This window comes from Harmonia axyridis, chromosome 4, assembly GCF_914767665.1.
Source record: "Harmonia axyridis chromosome 4, icHarAxyr1.1, whole genome shotgun sequence".
NCBI lineage: Eukaryota > Metazoa > Arthropoda > Insecta > Coleoptera > Coccinellidae > Harmonia > Harmonia axyridis.
Genome location: NC_059504.1, coordinates 44,454,978 through 44,480,385, shown reverse-complemented (window position 1 = coordinate 44,480,385; position 25,408 = coordinate 44,454,978). Strand labels below are relative to the sequence as shown.

General features: G+C 36.6%; 1 protein-coding gene across 1 annotated transcript in view; it reads left to right on the top strand.

Moving 5' to 3' along the window:
• The first annotated feature begins 408 nt into the window (after positions 1-408).
• LOC123678563 (pleckstrin homology domain-containing family G member 5) overlaps positions 409-25,408 on the top strand; it is a 363,969-nt gene continuing 338,969 nt past the window's right edge. Inside the window, exon 1 of the mRNA XM_045615665.1 lies at positions 409-604. Coding sequence (XP_045471621.1) covers positions 582-604 — 23 coding nt within the window. The 5' untranslated portion in view covers positions 409-581. The remainder of the gene's footprint in view (positions 605-25,408) is intronic.

The following is a 25,408-nucleotide window of genomic DNA, read 5'->3' as shown; positions in this document are numbered from 1 at the left end:
TCACTATGAACAAATGTCACTTCGTACTTAGCATGAACGTTAATCGAAGACATCTTCATTAGAAGAGTTCGCAGCTCTTGGCGAGGAAATCCATTTCTTCCACCGTAAATACAGTTTTTAACATAACTGCAACGCTAAACGCTCATACCCGCATTCTAATGAAACAATCTTACGCATCGTTGACTCCATCGAAACAAAAGCACCTAGGAACTACCCGGCGTACTTTAACTCCTTTATCATCTGCTGAATGAAATCCTCTGTGACATAACCTGTTCGGTCTTATCGTCTTCATTCCGATTATCTGTTTTGCTCCGTTTTTTTTCCCGACTTACACGGTACCACCTTTCTCTTTTTGCGAGCAGAGAAGGCGACGCCTGTCGGGTCTCGAGACCGAGACCTGATTATGGATTTTAGTCGTACCATAGACGCGGAAGAGCGCTTGACAGTCGTAATCGACGGCCTCAGCGACACGGCCAGTGTTTTAATTTTAACGAACGTTTTTCGTAAGTGACGATTCGTGCCTTTTTTGTGTGTGATAGTTGTGGTGAGGTTTGTTTTCGACCTGGTTATCGGATTTATCGATGCATGGATCAATTACCGATCGGTGAGTGTTTTTCGCTTGGGAAAATGTGGATGGAAATGCATAGCGAGATTAATTGACCGTTTCTATGGTTTGGCGGTATTTCGTTGAGTGATCTGGCTGTCGGATGAAAGCTGATGGTTCTGCAATTAAAACATTTTTTCGCGGTGCGGTTTGTAACAAGAAAGTACGCTGGAATCTTTGTAGAAATTATCGACGTAAAAACATGGCATAATTCATTCTATCGGTTAATTCTATGTCCTAGGAAATATTTAAAAATTTCTGCGGCGTTTGTCATCTGGTGATATATTCTGCAATGCGAATTGAGTTTTCTGAAATTCTTAACTGGTAATATTGAGGCATAAAGTATCAGGCAGCAATCTAATGGAAAAATTGTCGCCGTTTAATTTTTCCGAATTTTTCGTTTTTTGTAGAATATGACCTGCTGAATAAAAAGTCAATGGGTCCAACTCAATCTTATGACTGGTTTTTGAGATACAGGGTGTCGAAATTTCAAAATGGTATTTCTTTAAAGTAATATTTCTATATAATATATTCTATTCTATTTCTATATAATATAGTAAACATCTTGATGGGAACACTTTACCGCGACAAATATTGCTTACCCATAAAATAATAATTATAGACTGGTTTTAAATGAACACTATTGAAATTTTCCAATTTTTTGTCATGTCTCTTAGTACGAGTCGGACTAATGCCCGCCACTCATGAAGCGTTTTTTCGAGCGTTTGGTAGCAGGCGTTCAAGAGATTCCAGTCGGGCAGTCAAGTTCATTCTCTAATTTACAGTCGTGCGGCCGTGTCCCGAGCTGCCCGACTGTAAAATTATCCAAACGCTCGAACATGGGCGCATCGTGAGTGGCCGCCTTTAGAGTGCTTACTCTTCAGTCGGTGACTTTTTATAAATTACAAGGTGAATTATTATGAACTAAACGAATTTCATTTTGAATAATGTTTGAGTCAACCCGTATCTAACAAAAATTAAAAACCAATCTAAAATGATTACCTTATGGGTAAGCAAAATTTGTCGCGCAAAGGTGTTTCATTCAAGATAATTTCCTACGAGAATTGCCGCTCTAAAGAAATTTCATTCTTCAACTTCGACACTCTGTATATCGAAAACTAGCCATGTAAAAAAACTGCTCAAGTAGCTTCAGCTTGACTTGAAATCAGCTCAAGTTCAAGTCAATTAGTAGTTTTTCAATGTCAAGTCAAGTATTTATTTATTACATATACTTGACTAAACATTGAAAAACTACTAATTGACTTGAACTTGAGTTGATTTCAAGTGAAGATCAAGCTACTTGAGCTTGAGTCAAGTAGCTGCGACATCCCAAAAAAAAAAAAAGAATAGACCACTGAATTCTACGTTAGAATATCTACATCTGCGACATCCCCAAAAAAAAAAAAGAATAGACCACTGAATTCTACGTTAGAATATCTACAGATATCCTTTTCAACTTTATCAATATATTTCGTAATAGCAGAATAATTGCAGAAGTCTGAAAATGGCAAAATCATCCTGTCGAAAAGAAACTATGAATAGAACCAACCTATTTGGTTTCATCAAAAAGTAGCACGGTGCCTCAAAAACCGGGTCTCTCTATGTCAATTGATAACTGAGAAACCCTGTAAAACCTATGCTTTCGTTACACCCATGGGCCATGTATCACCTCTTCAAGAAAAAAATCGGCCAAGAAAATGTTCTTGTAAAATCGCTATTGTTTCGTTGCTTGTGTGGTACATAGCGCCGTCTTGTTGAAAATTAACGTCATCCACATCAATATCTTCCAATTCCGGCAATGAAAAATCCATTGACTTTGACAGTTACATCAGCCTCATTTTCGAATGAATAAGGTCTATCACATCACCATCCCGAAAACCGCACCAAACATCAGTGACAGTTTGAGGATGGCGATGGGTTATCAAAAATCATTCTTGGATTTTTCGAGCCCCAAACGCACAATTCTGCTTATTACGGTAGTCTTCTAGGTGGAAATGGGCCTTATAATCAGAAAGCAAAATGACAAAAAAATTGTACGCCAACAATTTTTAGGTGAGACTAGTATCAGTAGAGATGATTGCTTCAAACGCTACCGGTCAAAATTTGACAGCAGTCCGACCATTAGTTTGTGAGATATTGCGTTGTGAGTGTAGCTACTTGTTATTTGAAAAATGACGGAAAAAAAGAATTTCGTGTGCTGATAAAATTATGCTTTTTGAAAGAAAAAAATACAGTTGAAGCAAAATCTTGGTTGATGAAGAGTTTCCGGGGTCTGCTTCAGGAAAATCAACCATCATTGATTGGTATGCTAAGTTTAAACGTAGTGAAATTGGCACCGAAGACGGTGAACGCAGTGGACGCCCAAAAGAGGCTGTCATCGACGAAAAAATAAAAAAAATTCACAAAATAATTTTGAATGACCGTAAAGTGAATTGGATCGAGATAACAGACATTGTGAAGATCTCATCTGAACGTGTACATCATATCATTCACGAATATTTGTACATGAGAAAGCTGTGTGCAAAATGCGTGCCTCGTGAGCTCACAATCGATCAAAAGCAATAACGTGTTAATGATTCTGAGCAGCGTGTGAAGCTGTCTAAGTACAATAAACCTGAATTTCTGACTCGATATGTGACAATGGATGAAACATGGCTTCATCATTTCACTTCGGAGTCCAATCGACTGTCAGCTGAGTGGACTGCACATGATGAACTGAATCCAAAGCGAAAAAAAAACACAACAGACAGCTGGCAAGGTTATGGCAACAGTATTCTGGGATTCGCAAGGTATAAAATTCATTGATCACCTCCAGAAGGCCAGAAGGACCAGACCATCAACAGCGATTATTTTATAGCGTTTAAAGGATATAATCTTTGAAAAACGGCCCGATTCAAAGAAAAAAAAGTGTTGTTTCATCAAGACAATGCGTCGTCACAAATCAATGAAAACAATGACGAAATTGCATAAATTAGGCTTTGAATTGCTTCTTCATCAACCGTATTCGCCAGATCTGGCCCCCAGCGACTTTTTCCTTTTCTCAGACCTCAAAAGAATGCTCGCTGGAAAGAAATTTAGCGCCAATGAAGAAGTAATCGCCGAAACTAAGGCCTATTTTGAAACGAAAGACAAACCGTACTACAAAAATGGCATCGAAAAGTTGGAAGATCGTTATAATCGCTGTATCGCCGTCGAAGGCAACTATGTTGAATAATAGAATCGAATTTGCTAAAAAAAATTGTTTTACTATGATAGACTGGGGACTATTCAATTGGCTTGTTATGCAGACTTCTTGAATAATAAACCAGACGTAAAACTCATGGATTTTCTCAAATGAATAGAAGCGTAAAAGTATTTTTTATTCATATAATTATAGGCTCATTCAACCTTCCTACAAGTTCCACCAAACATCAAGATTGGATTCGTCTGGGCGTCAATCCAAGCGAAAAATATCATATCTCGCCCAAATATGCATATGAATTGACCGGAAGGTGCGAAGAATTTTTATTCTCCTTCGCAGTCGATCATTTCTGTTAGATCTATGAAGACCAACGAACAACCGAACTAGTCAGAAAGTTTTGCCGGTTCTAACTGTACACCAGCGTCCTAAAAGGACGAGTCGAGGAGATACAATCGCTCATCGTCCGAATTGATGGGACACGAACTGATAAAGCACGAGGACCACTTCGATTATATATCTGTTTTATCCGATTCGTTGATGGGAGACTTCGACGTGGTTTATTTTCGGCAGCTTTGCTATCTGCTCTCCACGGTGACGGGATAATTTTTTAATCTGTTGGATTCTCCTTTCTCCTTATACCACATTCTAGGACAGAGATGAGACAATGCGTCTGTGGGAATATAGGACATTCCGGTGTTTATATGTGTGTCGGCTTTTGGCCAATTGTGAGAACTTGACATAATTTGAATTGAATCGTTCACTAAATTGGGAAAGGTAATGAGTGATTACTTTCTGTAAATATGTTATGAGTATCGATGATAATTTGTTCATTATCCTAAAAACAATTTGAAGGAGTGTGGCTGCACAATTTGTGTGCAAGATCTCCCTCATATTGCCAATTAAAATGACAATTTGAGGATATCGGGTGTGGTAGTCAAACTCTTTAAGATCTATTTCATTTATTGTACCATCCTAGCTTTCGGTCATCATTGTGACCATCTTCAGGGAGCCGAAATATACATTCAGTAAGTCCTACTGAATGTATAACGGGTGTTTTTTTTCGAGGTATATAACTTTAAGTTGGCATTTCTGTTCAAGATGGCGACCGATTTAACAGCTGTCAAGTGATTTATTCTCAGTTTGGTTTGGCAATTCATCATGAATAGACTCACGCCTGAAAAACGCTTGCAAATAGTGCAATTCTATTTCTAAAATAATGGTTCTGTGCGAAATACGTATCGCGCACTACGTCCATTTTATTTTGTTTAGCGATGAAGCGCACTTCTGGTTGAACGGCTACGTCAACAAACGAAACTGCCGCATTTGGAGTGAAGCTAATCCTCAAGTGTATGTCGAAACACCGTTACATCCAGAAAAACTGACTGTTTGGTGCGCTTTATGGGCTGGTGGAATCATTGGTCCGTACTTCTTTAAAAAAGATGATGGCCAGAACGTTACAGTCAATTGAACAACCATGATGTCCAGGAGCTGTGGTTCCAACAAGACGGCGCAACATGTCACACAGCTCGTGCCACAATCGATTTATTGAAAGACACGTTTGGTGACCGCCTAATTTCACGTTTTGGACCTGTGAATTGGCCTCCAAGATCTTGTGATTCAACACCGCTAGACTACTTTCTGTGGGGCTATGTAAAGTCATTGGTCTATGTGGATAAGCCACAAATCCTTGACCATTTGGAAGACAACATTCGCCGTGTTATTGCCGATATACGGCCACAAATGTTGGAAAAAGTCATCGAAAATTGGGGGTCTAGATTGGACTACATCCGAGCCAGCCGTGGCGGTCATATGCCAGAAATCATATTTAAAATGTAATGCCACAAGATTATCTTGCGGCTAAATAAAATTCATGTCAATCGAATAATCCATCGTTGTTTTATTGCAATTTAAAGTTCTATAGCTCTAAAAAAAAAACACCCTTTATTTCAGCTCCCTGAAAATGGTCTCAATGATGACCGAAAGCTAGGACGGTACAATAAATGAGATAGATCTTATAGAGTTTGACTACCACACCCGATATCCTCGAATTGTCAATTTACTGTAGTCGATATAAATAAGTTGCCAATTAAAATGTCTGACGTGCATGAGGTGTTCAGTCATTGGGATGGCAAACTATTGGACCAATAATAAGGAATAAAATGATTTGATTGGTACACAACAATATTCATGTCGAAACATAAACAAATCTTTTCTTGTCTCCTCAATAAAAATAGGTGTACAACTTTGTTTTCACCGTTTCGCAATAGATAGCTGTAGCGTTAAGAAGTAGTCGAAATAAATAGATCGTAGATGTCATACAATAAGCTTACTTAGGTGAAGGGTGTTTTTTTTAGAGCTATAGAACTTTAAATTGCAATAAAACAACTATGGATTATTCGATTGACATGAGTTTTATTTATCCGCAAGATAATCTTGCGGCATTACATTTTAAATATCATTTTTGGCATATGACCGCCACGGCTGGCTCGGATGTAGTCCAATCTGAACGTCCAATTTTCGATGACTTTTTCCAAAATTTGTGGCCGTATATCGGCAATAACACGGCGAATGTTGTCTTCCAAATGGTCAAGGGTTTGTGGCTTATCCGCATAGACCAATGACTTTACATAGCCCCACAGAAAGTAGTCTAGCGGTGTTAAATCACAAGATCTTGGAGGCCAATTCACAGGTCCAAAACGTGAAATTAGGCGGTCATCAAACGTGTCCTTCAATAAATCGATTGTGGCACGAGATGTGTGACATGTTGCGCCGTCTTGTTGGAACCACAGCTCCAGGACATCATGGTTGTTCAATTCAGGAATGAAAAAGTTAGTAATCATGGCTCTTTACCGATCACCATTGACAGTAACGTTCTGGCCATCATCGTTTTTGAAGAAGTACGGACCAATGATTCCACCAGCCCATAAAGCGCACCAAACAGTCAGTTTTTGTCAGTTTTATTTGTTGACGTAGCCATTCAATCAGAAGTGCGCTTCATCGCTAAACAAAATTCGCTTATGAAAATCGGGAACAACGGCAATCTCATTTTGCACTATTTGCAAGTGTTGTTCAAGCGTGAGTCTATTCATGATGAATTGCCAAACTAAACTGAGAATAAATCAGACTAGACCGTTATTAGTGAAAAAATGTGCCGACAGTAATATCGACACTTCAAGAACTGTGCTTTTGACGTCGAAGGCCAGCATGGCGGTGGAAGGGAGAAGGTTTTCGAAGATGTGGAATTGGAGGCATTACTTGATCAAGACTCGTGTCAAACGCAACAAGAATTGGCAGGATTATTGAGAGTTAAGTCACAAGTCATTTCAAAATGCCTGAAAGTCATGGGAATGATTCAGAAACTAGGAAATTGGCTGCCGTACGAGTTGAAGCCGAGAGATGTTGAACGGCGTTTGCTAGCTTGTGAACAGCTGCTTGCAAGGCAAAGACGGAAGGGATTTCTGCAAAGTCGTAAGGGATTTCGCATTATGACTGGAGACAAAAAATGGGTTCATTACGATAATTACAAGCGCAGAAAGTCATAGGTATATCCCGGACATGCTTCCACGTCGACGGCCGAACCGAATATTCACAGTTTCAAGGTTATGCTCAGTATTTTGTGGGACCAGCTCGGCGTAGTGTATTATGAGTTGTTGAAACCGACTGAAATAATCACAGGCGATCGTTATCGAAGGCAATTAATGCGTTGCGTAAATGATCAAGAGATACACAGAAAATTTGAAATGGGAGATCCTATCCCACCTACCGTATTATCCAGACGTTGCTCCCTCGCACTATGACTTCTTTCGATTAATGAGAACAAGAGATCTACATGGTCGCAGTTCCCGGAAGGCTTACCGACCCCAGTTCAAATAATAATAATAATATTTCGGCCTGGCTGACTAGCACGGGTTTTATAAAGAAGAAAAAAATTGAATTGATTCTATGATCGTTTGAAAAGATGACCAGTTTTTTCAACGCGGAATTCGTACGCTGTCCGGAAGATGGGAGAAAGTAGTGGCCAGCGATGGACAATACAGTAAAGCCTCGAATTTCAGAAAAAAAACGGCGGAAGCAAAGTTGTACGCATATGTATATATTTTTTCTTTTTAATATCATAATGAAACCTCTCAATGGACAACGCTATAGTCACTAAAATCATCAAGTTGCTACTTTTAAGAACAAAAGGTGATTTAATTCAATTTAATCATCAAAAATTGTTTACAATACTTACAACTGATTTGGCAGAGGAGTGCAGCTTGAGCAAGCTTGTATACCCTAAATTTCTCATTTCTCTGTTCCAAATTAAATATCTATTAATAATTAAAAGAAGATAATCAACAATTGTCCTAATATGCTTTGAACCTTTAGCAATTCAGTAAAATGTTTGATTTTATGTTATTTATGTTCCTTACTTCTTAAATTGGAAGTATCTTTTATTTCAGTAGCTAGTAAGTCATAAAATTTAGAACCGTAATAAAATGAACTTCTCTGTGTCTTTCGTTTGTTGAATTTTGGGACTACATGATGTTTCCATTTTGAATCAGTCATGTTAAGACAAAGAAGGCAAGAATCTCTTGGTTAGACCTTTCTAACTATGCATTCACCTCAAAGGGACAATCCTTTATTTTTCTTATCGTAACTGCTATCAATTTCATGCCGTACAATCGAAGAACATTGTTTTATGCAACTTTTCAAGCCTCTCCCTCGAAGACATTCCCAAATACGGCCAACAAAGACGTAGATACAACATTATTGCTCATATTTATATTTGACAAGATCGAATCGAGATGTCGATTCGTTGAAACACACCGAGGCACATGTTACAATCAGGTATCTCGGATCGGAACATAAGATTCAAAATTCACTCTACCCCTACCTTGAACTGTTCCTACAAGAACTTCGTCTGGAGGTTAGGCGTAGGTTCGCCAACTAGATAATAATTCTTGAGCTTTTTTCGAGCTGCAACCTGAGTTATCTGTAGCAATGACCTCGTTCATAAAAGAGTATCAAGTTGCACGAGATAGTGTAATCATGTTGTCTGATAAAGTTGCAACTTACTATGTAGAAGATAAATTAGTTAATCGTAAGTTAGATGGTCAACCTTCTTCTCTTTGAGTGCAGAGGAAGGTGACAATCGTGAGATATAAAGAAGAGCTTATCTTTTTTCGTTTTCACCTTGGATCATTATGATTGTGAAAGCTTAGAGCTTCTTAGTGCTGGAAAGAATTACGATCTTGAAACTTAGCAATTAACATTCTGTTCTATCAAGGCAGATAAATTGGATAAAATACAAAATACCAATTGTGCTTCCGAGTTACTGAGACTGGTGATGACTGTTTCAACGAATAGAATTTTTGATATATATTAATTATAAAAATAATATTGGAGGTTTAGTGACGCTATATTTGTTATTAATTGAAAAATAACTAAAAACGAGTTTCGTGTTTTGATAAAACACTGTTTTTTGATGGGAGAAATAGTGTGCAAGCAAAGCAATAGACAGAAAAGTATAATTCAGACTGTGCTACATTGACAACATCGATTAAAAGGTGGTATGCTGTCGAAGAACCACCCACAATGATCTAAGTTCTGGTCGCCGAATTCGGCAGTTTCAGAAAATATCAAATAAGTCCACTAAATTGTTTTGAGTGATCGTAAACTGAACTGAGATAGCGTTGGATTTGAAGATATCAGAAGGTGATGTATTCACTATTTTGTGGAAGCGAAATCACTACACTCCTCAGTCAAAGAGAGCGTCAGCTGAGTGGAGATCAATAAGTTAAAAGTCGTTTAAAGGCACCAAATTCTCTCAAAAAAATGCTCCAGTCAAAGAAATTTAGCTCTAACGAGAAAGTGATTGCCGAGGTTGAAGCCCATTTCGAAAGCAGAGATGAATCTTTTTACAGAAAAAAGTTAGAGGTGCCTCTTGAAGGCAACTAAGTTGACGAATAAAGTCACTTTTTTAAGAGAAAATGTGTTTTTCACAAAAGTTGGTAGATCTCACAATGACATGGATGTCAGTTATAGCATCAAAAATGAAGAGCTACTTATGCTTAAGCTAGGTGCTTAGACGAGTAGTTCTACCAATGAAAATAAAGGGTGTTTTTTTTAGAGCTATAGAACTTTAAATTGCAATAAAACAACGATGGATTATCCGATTGACATGGGTTTTATTTATCCGCAAGATAATCTTGTGGCATTACATTTTAAATATGATTTCTGGCATATGACCGCCACGGCTGGTTCGGATGTAGTCCAATCTGGACGTCCAATTTTCGATTACTTTTTCCAACATTTGTGGCCGTATATCGGCAATAAAACGGCAAATGTTGTCTTCCAAATGGTCAAGGGTTTGTGGCTTATCCGCATAGACCAATGACTTTACATAGCCCCACAGAAAGTAGTCTAGTGGTGTTTAATCACAATTAGGCGGTCACCAAACGTGTCTTTCAATAAATCGATTGTGGCACGAGCTGTGTGACATATTGCGCCGTCTTGTTGGAACCACAGCTCCTGGACATCATGGTTGATCAATTCAGGAGTGAAAAAGTTAGTAATCATGGCTCTATACCGATCACCATTGACTGTAACGTTTTGGCCATCATCGTTTTTGAAGAAGTACGGACCAATGATTCCACCAGCCCATAAAGCGTACCAAACAGTCAGTTTTTCTGGATGTAACGGTGTTTTGACATACACTTGAGGATTAGCTTCACTCCAAATGCGGCAGTTTTGTTTGTTGACGTAGCCATCCAACCAGAAGTGCGCTTTATCGCTAAACAAAATAAAATGGACGTAGTGCGCGATACTTATTCCGCACAGAACCATTATTTTCGAAATGAAATTGCACTATTTGTAAGCGGTGTTCAGGCGTGCATCTATTCATGATGAATTGCCGAACCAAACTGAGAATAAATCACTTGACAGCTGTTAAATCGGTCGCCATCTTGAATAGCAATGCCAACTTAAAGTTATATACCTCGAAAAAAAGCACCCTATATAAGTGGAATGAACATTTTCTTGAACTGAACGCAATCGTGAAAGGTCGTCTTGTAGACAATGTTCTCTCAAGTTATTCAAGACTTATTTGCTGAGGTACATGTTTCTTCCTCGTTCTTCTCCTGAAGAGACATTTTAAGTGTACGCCAATTAAACTACTTGCGTCAATCACAGCATCTGAACATGGAAGCGATGTCAAGTAACTAGATATATTTCTCTTCAAAAAGTTGGGCAAATAGACCCAACAACTTTCCTTCTTCCATAACTCGTGAAAAATCGAATAGAGATCTCGTGCATCTGTTTTGTAATTCAGATCAGTGGATATCGTCGCTTTAATTTACTGCCTTCTGTCGTCGACTAGATCTGGTAGCTTCTTGTTTTACATTCCCAACATTTAATTTATGGATTATGTTTCGTGTACTTGGAGATGCAGGACTTTTTGTACTTGGAGTTTTCGAGATTGGACGTACATAAGGTTCAGTTAACGGTACCGTGAAAGAGAACCTGAAGATTCGATTCAATGAAATTCGTTGAATCACCTGTTCAAACCACATGCGGTCGATTTATATGAGAAGTAACGACAAAAAATTATTCGATGTATGTGTTGTTAAAGATGCAGAGAGTTCAATAACCAATTCATTATAAGAAGCCAATGTTTTTATCGCATTGAGGTTATTGCTGGGATCAACGAGATGATTATGTTTGCCACACCCAAAATAATACTTTTTATATCAAGCTGTTGACATATACTGCTCCACAAGAGTTTTGGATATCGTATTCAATCGTTTTGAAAAGTATGTAATCTTTGAGAAAATCGCTGTAAAATCGTTTAAAACTCAATAACAACTTGAATCGATCCAATAAAAATCAGTATGAAACATTTCGTCAATCTGGTCGCCTTTTTTCTGAAGTTTGGTTCTTTGCATATGCTCCATGAATGTTCTTATTTTGAAATGGGGTCAGTTTATCAGCGGCTTCCATTTGAAACGAGTTTTTTGAAAATGCCAAGACGTAAATTAATAAATGCTGAGGCTTATAGGGCTATCGGAATGCTACAGGGTGGCCTAACTCAAGTAGTTGTAGCGGAAAGGCTCCAAGTCAGCCAAAGTGTGATATCTCGACTTTGGAATAGGTTCAGGGAGACAGGTTCCGTGTTGGAAAGACCAAGGCTTGGTGGGCGACGAAAAACAACACCTGCTCAGGATCGTTTCATCACCGTTTCGGCGAGAAGAAACCCTACACAAATGCAGATAGGGTCCAAGTTTCCATCGAAACCACCAGACGACGTTTGAGAGAGGTGAATCTAGGTTCTAGACGTCCATCAAGAGGAGTTCCATTAACACGTGACCATAAGCGTCAGAGACTGTAATGGGCAAGGCAACATATCAATTGGAACGATCATTGGCGTAGTGTCCTTTTCACTGATGAATCCAGATATGGACGATTTTCAGATTCTCGAAGAATAAGGGTATGGACAATCCCACGCATACCCGGTAATTATCGCTATGTCCAAGAAGTCCATCCATTTCGAGGGGGTAGTGTTATGGTATGGGCCGGGATATGTTTCAACGGGTGCACAGATCTACACATTTGGCCTGGGAATATGACCTCGAATGGTAGACGCTCAGGTAGACGATACTCAATACAATATTTCTTACCGAAAGTTCGTATCATTTATAATTCAGGTATAATTCCTTAGATTCAGAGCTTTTCTTGGAATTTTATGAAATTTTATGGTGTTCGGATGTTTTGATCCATGATCTAAAGTTGCCGAAATACAAGTGTTTGAATTTAAAATCATTCCAAAAGGTATTTAATACTAAAAATCTTTTTTGCTTATACAGAATTGAATATATTTTAAATCGGTATAATTTCTATTGAGTTTTTCTGAGTTATTATACATATTTTGTGCTGAAGCTCTAATTTTAATTAAAACTGACATAAATGGTCTACAGTCAATGAACTGATCAGTGGAGATCATTTACATACATATTTTTTATGAGGCTAGAGCAGAGCAGGATCCTTCGTGATGCCGAATGGTCTCCAACATTTGCAACTCACTGTTTGGAAAGTTCCTAGCCTATTCAATATCCCAGTTAACATATTCTCAAGAAACCGCAAATTTTACTATCCATTCAATTGCGAATCATTATTATTATTATATTTTATGATAATCTTCTTCACAAAGGAGTGCTGCTTATATTTATAGACGCGAGATTTTGGACCCAAACCGTGAATAGCAGTTATGTAGGTATGTGTTACACTCGGTTATTGAGCATCTCTGAAAACCTGTTCTTCCCAGATCCAAATCAATCATATTAAGGAATTACGTGTTGTAATCTGCATCCATTCCTGATCGATACAGTGCGATTACTGATTACGATGCACGTCCATCAGACTCTTCACGCGTTAATGAAATGTACACACCCATTAAAATGTATTTGATTTGATGGAAAATCGGCTGTTGTGTTGTTTCAGGTAGATAATCTCTCGGAACTGTCAAAACAACTGTATAATTGCGTATCAATACGTAGGTGTTATTTTTTGGAAGCTATTGGATAATTATTTAGGAATGCTCGGGGAAATTTGAAATTGGGAAAGGAGTGGAATTCACGGCTTGGCTTGATTTTTAAGCTACTTGGCTTGAGCTTGACTTGATTTCAAATCAAGAAGTAGTTTTTCAATTTCAAGTCAAGTGAAGTATTTATTTATCAAGTACTTGAATCATATCAAGCTACTTGATTTGAAGCAGTTTTATTGTGTAGTGTCACATCAATTAAGAATCATTAAATGAGAAGGAAGCTTGCAAAAAAACACTTTTATTCATTAGACTTATTGTATAAAAGAACCAAAAATATCAACTTCTTTGAAATAAAATCATGAATTAAATCAATACAAATCATAACAAAATGAAAAAAGTTTCTCAATATTGAGAAACCTCCAGGCTTTGTTTATATAATTTTCCATCCAGGAACTGAGACACATGAGGCATCTTATAGATTTGTCGCCTAACCTATTGCGGGTTTTTATAACTGTAAGAACAGCTCTGGAGAATTGCCTTTCTACAGAAGCTGAAGATTCTGGCGTTGATAGAACATCCATTGCCAAATTTGGAAAGATATTTCTGAAACTACCAAAATATACCAATAGATTTCAAAGAAATGTGAGAAAACTACCATTAAAGTCACACTGGCGAATGCTTCAGTCTCTCGGCGCTCGAGGAATCCCCTTATTCTGTCTAAGCGCGCACGAGATTGCAGAAATATATGCTGTGCAACGCGTGCATATCAAGCTCAAATAATATCAAGTAGCTTGAAAACAAGTCAAGCAATAACTATCTAAAATCAAGTCAAGTCAAGCTCAAGTATGTATTTTTTCACGAGTTTGTTTTTCAAGTCAAGTAGTTGGTTAAAATGTCGAGCTACTCGGCTCGATGCATCCCTAGAGTGGTAGGTAATGGTTTCAGGAAAGGATCATGCAGCAACCTAATGGAGGAGTTGTCACAAATACTTTTACGATTTTTTTTTGTATGTACAATATGACCTCCCGAACAGGAAAATCTATGGGTCCAACTAGATCCTTGACTAGTTTTCTAGATTCAGGGTGTAAAAGTTGGAAAAATTTTTTAAAGTAAAATTTCTCATAGGAAAACATCTTGACTGGAACACATTTGCACGACAAATATTGCTTATTCATTTGGTAATAATTTCAGACTGGTTTTTTTTCATTAAAATTATTGTTACATACGGGGTGAGTCAAAAATTATTCAAAATTAAATTTTGAGAGGGTTACTACAAAAGTTGTCAAAAAGTTGTATAAAATGAAATATTTCATTCTAAGTAACGGTAAGAGACACGTTGGCGTTTATTTATTAATTGTTATTTTGCCATTTTACAATGAAACACATTGTACAGGATGTCCCAAATTCTATGTTAACTGATAGCATCTCAAGAACTATAAGAGTAGGAGAATAAATCTTTAAAGACAATGTTTGTAATAACGGTCTTCCCTCTTAATATATTTCCCTGTGTATCTCAGAAATTGATAAACAGACTTGAAATGAACTGATGACAATGGGCATTGGGTACGGTAAAGAAAAGAAATAAAGAATAATATTTGAAATTTGCACGATTATTGAGGACAGTGGCAAAGGAAAAAGTCTAAAAATTCACAAGATCTCGGTGGCCAATTGTGATCTTGTTTGTGTGGCACGTAGTGCAGTCTTAGTGAAAACTAGCTTATTAACCTTGCCTCCGAGCAGTGAGTGGATTTTTGATGATCAGATCAGGATGTGATGTGATTTTTATGATGATCGACCGGCTTGAGTTCTTAAGTTAGCTTGAGCTTTAAGAACTGAGTCTTTTTGCAAAACATGGTGTTTTTCATTTTTAGTTATGACTAAATTTAACATGTCAAATGTCGAAAGATTACAGCCCAGATAGCGGGATATTCAAAAGCCCATTATTTTCTAAATGAAAAAAATTATTTCATCAATAATCAATTGATCATCAATAATGTTTTCCCCTCAAAACAATTTATTGTTATTGTTGTTTCCAAATTCCTGTAAAATTATGTTCGTGAGGAATGGAATTCGAAGTAAAAATGTTCATATTATAGTCCAAGATATTACGAACTAATTATACAATCTCTATATTTATTTATAGCAATTTTGAACCTTCATATTCCGAACACTGAACTATGTATTTCAATAATGACTCAATTTAAATTTCTAATTTATCATTACAGTTATATACCTCAGAGCGAATCAATCCTAGATAATTTTCTTAGAAACACCTTTGTTTCTTAATGAAGCAATACCAGAAACAATTTTTGTTATTTTTCTCGGACTCAGATCATTAGGTCAAAATGAATCCAGTTTTAGGAGCAGTAATTTCGATCTGACTCGATGTGTTTTGAAATTAAGAAATTGTTAACTGAATTACCTGTACAGTTGTTCTATGATTGCGATTGTTGAATTAATATTGGATTTTGTTCAGATCATAAAAATTGGCGATACGTGATCTTACCAAAGAATGTTTCTCAATTAGCGTTGATTAGAAAAGAAGAAGTAATTCGGAAGTAAATTCCTAACATAAGTATTTTGCGAAATCTTTCTAGGTAACTCGTTGGTCTAGTTTTGGTATCGAAATATATGATTTTTAGGTCAAGCAATAATGTAATGATTGTCAATTTGGCACCTGATGTCAACTGTCATTCAATATCTCAGGTTAGGTACCACATTTTATGAGCTCTAATAATTGTACAATTCGTATAAATGGCATTGAAAATGTTCTATGTAGTGGTTATTATAGGAAAGAGTGTATTTTATTCATTCATTCAAAAATTAGTTACAGTGAATTGCTTGCTATTATTAATGAATTTTTTTATGGCCCCAATTGGAAAATATTGATGTGGACGGCATTTATTTCCAACAAGATGGCGCTACGTGCTACACAAGCAACGAAACAAACATAATTTTACAAGAAAAATTTCCTGGTTGTATCAAGAGGGGAATTGGGACTAATGTTCCTGGTTCTGAAAATGTTACTTTTCCGATTTTGTGCGAAATTAAAAGTGAATGTGTTCAATTCGGAACTTAAGATAAAACATTTACATGAAATCAGGAGCTCTCATGCTTTTGTTGATATTTGGTCTTTCCTTAAGAATTGAGCTCATTCTAAGATTGAAAGGATTCCCCAAATTATTCATGTTGAAAATTGGGCACAACTGCTATTCTTGCTACGTTTTATGAATCTATATCAAATATATTTCGAATTGAATTCAAAACAACTAAAATTATTTTTATCAAATATTCATTGTAACATGGAGGTATGCAAATTCATATTCATCCGAAGCTAGTCACAATAATTTCAAGCATCTCTTATAATTCCGTATTGAAAGCAGAAAATAGAAAATTCAAGAACATTGTCTCCAGTTGATTAATTTCCCAATTGTGTACTTGAACACTACAAATCTGTAGTGTAATGTTATGTGGTCTCCAAGGTTTCAATTAGCAAATAAATGAACAAGCTCCTGACTTCACGTCAGTCCATTCCACATTTTTTTTAATCGTGTAGAACACCCACAAAGCTGGGAGATCGGTTCTGGTCCATTTATCGCAGCAGTTTCAGCTCAACTGGTTGAAAAATTTCAGCAACCTGAAATTCAAACAACCGCTTGGAAATACCAGGATCGACCATATTTATGTAATCTCCATCTAACAAGAATTTATAGCGATTGTAGTAGGTGTCCGGAAACTCGCGCCATTCTTGATAAATTGGCTGTATCTCAAGACTAACACTAGATCTAGTTCAGGTACAAATCCATATTTATACTCCTGCATTTCCTGAATGCTCCATTTTTAAGGAACAAAAGACCCATAAACCAGACTGGACTTGCAGTAACTGTACAGAGTTCGACGATGCAATCCATTTCCTCAATTAGGGCCCAAGATATTACTCAGTTGAATTAATCTGAGGATGCTCTAATGAAACGAGTAATTAAATTAAAAGGAGTTTGCAATTTTGTCTAAACCATAAAGAAAGCTTGGGAAACATTCTTCTAGAACTGTGTTAATAATTCAGGACAACGGGGACATGGATAACTAGGTTTTAACATGTGGGCGAAGCGATCAATTAATTCTGCGGTATTGTGCATATTCCAATGATTTCACGGAATAATATTCGCTATTGACATCGATTCAACAGACTGTCTACTATGATATAGTAAGATCAAGTATTTCCAGTGCTTATGAAACAGACTTATATTATTGGTCTTTGTCTGGAAAATATACATAATCTGATTTAGGTCTAAGAGATTCTGGATAACTTCATTTATATTTTATAGCAACTAACGGGTGTTTTTTTTTTCGAAGTATATAACTTTAAGTTGGCATTGCTGTTCAAGATGGCGACCGATTTAACAGCTGTCAAGTGATTTATTCTCAGTTTGGTTTGGCAATTCATCATGAATAGACTCACGCCTGAAAAACGATTGCGAATAGTGCAATTTTATTTCGAAAATAATGGTTCTGTGCGGAATACGTATCGCGCACTACGTCAATTTTATTTTGTTTAGCGATGAAGCGCACTTCTGGTTGAATGGCTACGTCAACAAACAGAACTGCCGCATTTGGAGTGAAGCTAATGCTACAGTGTATGTCGAAACACTGTTACATCCAGAAAAACTGACTGTTTGGTGCGCTTTATGGGCTGGTGGAATCATTGGTCCGTACTTCTTCAAAAACGATGATGGCCAGAACGATACAGTCAATGGTGATCGGTATAGAGCCATGATTACTAACTTTTTCATTCCGGAATTGAACAACCATGATGTCCAGGAGCTGTGGTTCCAACAAGACGGCGCAACATGTCACACAGCTCGTGCCACAATCGATTTATTGAAAGGCACGTTTGGTGACCGCCTAATTTCACGTTTCGGCCCTGTGAATTGGCCTCCAAGATCTTGTGATTTAACATCTCTAGACTACTTTCTGTGGGGCTATGTAAAGTCATTGGTCTATGCGGATAAGCCACAAACCCTTGACCATTTGGAAGACAACATTCGCCGTGTTATTGCCGATATACGGCCACAAATGTTGGAAAAAGTAATCGAAAATTGGACGTCCAGATTGGACTACATCCGAGCCAGCCGTGGCGGTCATATGCCAGAAATCATATTTAAAATGTAATGCCCCAAGATCATCTAGCGGATAAATAAAATTCATGTCAATCGAATAATCCATCGTTGTTTTATTGCAATTTAAAGTTCTATAGCTCTAAAAAAACACCCTTTACTATTCACATGAATAGAGGAAAGAATGGGTCCGAGCACAGTTCCCTGAGGAACCCCATGAGTAGATTTATATTTAAAGCAAAAAATCCGTCCATTTTGAAGAATTAGATTTATCTGGTCATAGTAAATTTAATGTTCGAAACAACAGAAATGAAAGATTCAATTCGAGTTAAAAAATAATCTTGGATTACATTCTTCGGTGCACATGGTTGTTAGAAAACCAAACAAAATGAAGCAGCAGAACCTAACATTAGCCTTCAGCTCGAACATAGACTAGCCTATCACGCTAAGAATCCCTTGAAGAGTGATTCTTCTCGCATCGTCCCAAGAGGACATAAATAATAGGCATGAATGTCCATAGCTTTATTTCTTTTCGCTACATCGACCTCTCTCTAGTTGCACGTTTTCCGCAACGATCAGAGTAATTCGTTATTCAATATTGGAAACAGCCGTAATAAAACACACGCAATCGGCTGTAAAAATGCCGAACGCTCCTCGGCTGTTTGTTCCGTTCAAAAGTTGCCTTGCCTGACCCACAGCCCGAGGCGGGAGTTCTCTGGTTTGTTTACGGAATAGTCATTGAAATCTTCGAAGACTTTACATCCTCGCTAATGCAGTCTTTCTCAGAAACGATTTCGGAGTTGGATGAACTGTCCCACTGATCGAGGAATCTCTAGAACAGTTCCTCTCTATTGAGAAACTTTTATGGAAGGATATATAGAGAATATTATTATTCCGTTGCTGAAATTTTTCAATGAGTTGAGCAGGAACTGCTTCGATAAATGGATCAGAACCGATCTCCCAGCTGTCGGGGTGTTCTACACGACTAAAAAAAATGTGGAATAGAATGACGTGGAGTCAGGAGCTTGTTCATTTATTTGCTAATTGAAACCTTGGAAACTACATAACTATAGGGTGTTTTTTTTAGAGTTATAGAACTTTAAATTGCAATAAAACAACGATGGATTATTCGATTGACATGAAATTTATTTATCCGCAAGATAATCTTGTGGCATTACATTTTAAATATGATTTCTGGCATATGACCGCCACGGCTGGCTCGGATGTAGTCCAATCTGGACGTCCAATTTTCGATGACTTTTTCCAACATTTGTGGCCGTATATCGGCAATAACACGGCGAATGTTGTCTTCCAAATGGTCAAGGGTTTGTGGCTTATCCGCATAGACCAATGACTTTATATAGCCCCACAGAGAGTAGTCTAGCGGTGTTAAATCACAAGTTCGCAGAGGCCACTTAACAGGTCCAAAACGTGAAATTAGGCGGTCACCAATAAATCGATTGTGGCACGAGCAGTGTGATATGCTGCGCCGTCTTGTTGGAACCACAGCTCCTGGACATCATGGTTGTTCAATTCAGGAATGAAAAAGTTAGCAATCATGGCTCTATACCGATCACCATTATGAGTATTCTCTCCATATTGAGTAGACGTGTTTTTTGGTGCTCCTTATGATATTTGTCGAGGCTAATAATTGATCGAGGTTTTCAAGTTGTTTTAAATCGGAAAATAATCTTGTTGATTATTTTTCAAGACAGAAGAAATATTCATTTAAAAACAGTAAATGATCCAGTGAAAACCACCTCCGCTGATTATTATATTTTATGGCAAATTGTGTAAACAAGAACAATTTTGCTGAATTCTGAATATGCCAGCCAGTGGCGCACTCAAGAAGTGTTTCCCACAAAGTAAATCGGATGAAATGGAAATGAACTGCGATAAATGTGAAAACAAATTGGAGGACTTCGTCGTGTTATGCGATGGATTATGCAAGCGGAGATTTCATCCAAATTGTGCCAATTTAGCGGATGATGCGTGGACAACGATATCAAATGCTACAAATGCAAAATGGTACTGTAATCAGTGCCTGTTGTACATCGAATTGATTTTGAAAAATGGTATAAACATAGCTGAAATAAAAAAACTATTTGAAGAAAAAATTGTTGATATTGAAAACAAGTTAACTGCTACAAAAAATGCTAAGCAGAATGCGAAAACAAAAACTTATGCTCAAGCAACAGGAGAGGTGTTGGTGATAAAACCTAAACGAAAGCAGGAAAGTTCAATTACTAAAGAAGCCCTAATGAAATCTTGCAACCCTGCTACTTTAGAGGTAGGAATAACCCAAGTTAAAAACATCAAAGAAGGTGGAATCCTGATCAAATGCAACAGCAAAGAAGAAGTTGAAAAAATAAGATCTGCAACTGAGAAGAAATTAAAAAGAAGTTACGATATAAGTCTGCCAAACCAAATAAATCCAAGGATTAAAATAGTAGGAATAGAGGAAGATATGGATAAAGAAACAATTGAGGAAATGATTAGAAAACAAAATGCGTGCCTTATCAAAGAACATCACCTTTTAGATGTGAAAATAATCAAGAAGATGAGAACTAGATATATGGCCATTGCAGAATGCGATCCTTCGTGTTTTAGTCTTCTTGTCGAGAGTGGAAAATTGAGTATAGGATGGTCCAGATGCAGTGTGTATGAATATGTACCAGTATTCAGATGCTACAAATGTGGAAATTTTGATCACAAGGCCAGTGAGTGCACAGAAGAAGATAGATGCCTACTTTGTACGTCAGTAAGTCACAAAACTGAAAATTGTAATGAGAAAGTCAAGTGTCATAATTGTGTATTAATGAATGAAAAGTTTTCACTAAAATTGAATGTAGAACATAACATATTTGATTTGAATTGTTCAGTATATTTAAGGAAAGTTGAGGCGAAAAGAAAATATATCAAATTACCTGTTAATAATAGTCAATAACAATTAAAAATAACCAAAACGGACAACCTCATCATAATGCATCAAAATATAAATTCTCTGAGAAGTAAATTAGATTCACTTGAAATATTTCTGATGGATGAGGAAATTGATGTACTTTGTCTTACAGAACATCATTTAACAGAGGAACTGTCAGGGTATATATCTTTAAATGGTTATAAATTAGTTAGTATATTTTGTAGAATTCTGAAAAGTTGTGGTGGTAGTGCCATATTCTGTAAAGAATCTTTAATAAACAATGTTAAAGAATTAAAAAAGATAAAGGAAATGTCAACTGAAAATATAATAGAAATAAGTGCAATCGAGGTATATTTGACGTACAAAAAACTATGTATTATCTCTGTATATCGCCCTCCTCACGGTGAGATATCTCCATTTCTCAAGTCATTGGAAATTATTCTAAATTCAGTCTGCAGAAACGTCAATAATGAGATCATAATTTGTGGAGATCTAAATATCGATAACCTAGGCGACGCCACTGCTAAGAGGGAACTAACAGATGTACTATCATCCTTCAACATTTCTAAATTGATAAATACTGAAACGAGGGTCGCAAAAAATTCAAAAACAGGTATAGATTATATTTGTGTAAATAATTCAGGAAATGTTTTGAAATGCAACGTTATTTTTAATGGGTTATCTGATCATTCTGCACAAATCTTAACCATAGGCGAAAATATTAATAAACCTGTTTTGACGCAGTATGCTAGGTCATTCACGGAACAAAATCATCATAGATTTCGATCTTATTTATTAAAAGAAACTTGGAGTGAAGTTTTCACATGTCAGGAGGTAAATGAAGCGTTTTCGAATTTTGTTGAAACTATGAAATATTACACGGATATAGCATTTCCACTCAGAAAATACAAGCCAAATCTACACAACAACAAAAAATCTTGGATAACACCTGGCATTCGCACGTCATCAAAACACTTGAAAAGAATATATTGTGATTTATTAGACAGCAACTATGACGATAATATACTAAATTACTATAGAAATTACAAAAGAATTTATTCCAAAGTTATTAATGAAGCAAAAAAGAGGCAGAATATCAGCATATTTCAACAAACTGAAAATAAATCAAAAGCGGCTTGGAAGGTCATCAGCAGTAATATTTCACATAAAAGTAACAAAAATCGTAAAGTAAATAAAATAAGAAGAGAAAATCACACTATTTCGGAAACAAAGGATATTGTCAACTATTTTAATGACTATTTCGTGAATATTCCAGTCGAATTGAATAAAAAACTGCCGCAAACGCCTACTAATTGTGATTTGCCTTCAAGGTTGACTCATTCAATGTTTCTTACGCCAGTAGATGATAAAATTGTCAGGGATGTACTGAAAAATCTCAAAAATTCGAATAGCGTTGGAGTGGATGGTATAAATACGGAAGTTTTGAAAAGATGCGCAGATTTGATTGCCCACCCATTGGCATACCTCATAAATTTGATGTTGGATCGAGGTGTATTTCCGGAGATTCTTAAATTGGCGAAAATTGTTCCAATCTATAAAAAGGGAGATACAGAAAAAGTTGAAAATTTTAGACCTATAGCTCTACTGTCCGTCATATCTAAGATAGTTGAAAGAATTCTTTTCGATAAAATTATTTCATTCCTGACTAGTAACAATATCCTTCACAGTGCGCAACATGGATTCCTGAAAAATAGATCAACAACAACAGCCATTCACGACTTTTTGAGCAAACTATATGACAGTGTAGGTAAAAACATGAAAACTCTAGGAATATTCATGGACTTGAGTAAAGCTTTCGACCTGGTTAATCATGAATTGCTTCTCGAAAAATTGATAGCCTATGGATTAAGAGGGCAAGTAAATAATTTGCTGAGATCCTACTTGACCAACAGAGCCCAGGTAGTGGAGATAGATGGTGTAAGATCTAAAGAAAAAAATATAGAGTTTGGTGTTCCTCAGGGTTCTGTATTGGGACCCCTATTGTTTTTACTATTTGTAAATGACCTACCAGATATAGATGAGAGAAATTCGATTGAAATGTTTGTCGATGATATCAGCTACCTATGTAGCCATAAAAATAAAGAAGAACTCATAATGTATGCACAAAAAATGTTAGATGGATTCGTTAATTGGTTTAAAGATAATAGACTGTACCTTAACATAGAAAAAACGGTATTTATCAACTTTACCCCTCGAACTAAACTCAGCATGGAATCATTTCTGATAAAAATTAATAGTAAGAGTATACAGCAGGTTTCAGAAACTAAATTCTTGGGGGTATGGCTTGAGAACAACTTAGGATGGGAAAGCCATACTAGTACTGTATGTAATAGCTTGGCATCTTCTTGCTATGCTTTGTATAGATTAAGGGAATTAACTAATGCGAATATTTTAATGACCTATTATTGTTCTCATTTTTATTCTAGAATAAAATATGGTATCATTTTCTGGGGATGTTCCTCTCTTAGTTTAAGAGTGTTTAAACTTCAAAAGCGAGCTGTACGCATAATATCAGGTGTTCAAAGATATACTCCATGTAGAAACATATTTATTGAGTATAGATTGCTTACAGTACCCTGTATTTATATTTTGGAAACTCTTGTATTTGTTAAATCTAACTTGGATAAATTTCGGAGGAATAGCGATTATCATAAGTATTACACACGGCATTGTGAGAAATTTTGTATACCTAGGCATAGTCTCAGTATTTGTGAACAGAATCCAGCTTACTTCGGTATATTACTATACAATAAGCTACCAAACTCCATAGGAGAGCTGAAAAATATTTCTGCATTCAAAAAAAGCGTGAGAAATATGTTACTGGATAAATGTTATTACCATGTTAATGATTTCTTGAATGATAGTGAATTTAATTAATTGTGTACCACCTATAATATAATTGTTCAATGACTTGTCCTATATTGAATGTTCTCAATCTAAAGGATTAATAAAGATTACTATTACTATTACTATTACCATTGACTGTAACGTTCTGGCCATCATCGTTTTTGAAGAAGTACGGACCAATGATTCCAGCAGCCCATAAAGCGCACCAAACAGTCAATTTCTCTGGATGTAATGGTGTTTCGACATACACTTGAGGATTAGCTTCACTCCAAATGCGGCAGTTTTGTTTGTTGACGTAGCCATTCAACCAGAAGTGCGCTTCATCGCTAAACAAAATGAAATGGACGTAGTGCGCGATACGTATTCCGCACAGAACCATTATTTTCGAAATAAAATTGCACTATTTGTTCAGGCGTTAGTCTACTCATGATGAATTGCCAAAGCAAACAGAGAATAAATCACTTGACAGCTGTTGAATCGGTCGCTATCTTGAACAGTAATGCCAACTTAAAGTTATATACCTCGAAAAAAACACCCGTCATATACAGATTTTCCGCTTTCAATGCGGAATTGCTTGAAATTATTGTGACTAGCTTCGGATGAATATGCATTTGCATACCTCCATGTTCCAATGAATATTTGATAAAAAAACTTCTAGTTGTTTTGAATTTAATTCGAAATATATTTGATATAAATTTATAAAACGTAGCAAGAATAGCAGTTGTGCCAAATTTTCACCATGAATAATTTGGGGAATCCTTTCAATCTTAGAATGATCTCAATTCTTAAGGAAAGACCAAATGTAAACAAAAGCATGGGAGCTCCTGATTTCATGTAAATGTTTCATCTTAAATTCCGAATTGAACACATTCACTTTTAATTTCGCACAAAATCGGAAAAGTGACATTTTCAGAATCGAGAACATTAGGCCGGCCATCCACGTACAGTTGAAACTGTCAGTTTCGACTGAACAGTTAAAACTGTCAGTCGAAACTCTACGTGAGTGGGTATTTCAGTCTCAGTTCAACTCGAATTTTTCAACTGAACAGTTCAACTGAGAGAAATGAAATTGTTCATATTTTTAACTGAAAGGTTTAACTGAACTGACAGTGTGTGGGGGTTCAACTGTGGAGTTCTCAGTTGATTTCGTGTCGAGCAAGGGTGCGCATCACAATGTCGCGTAAACATAACCAGGTTA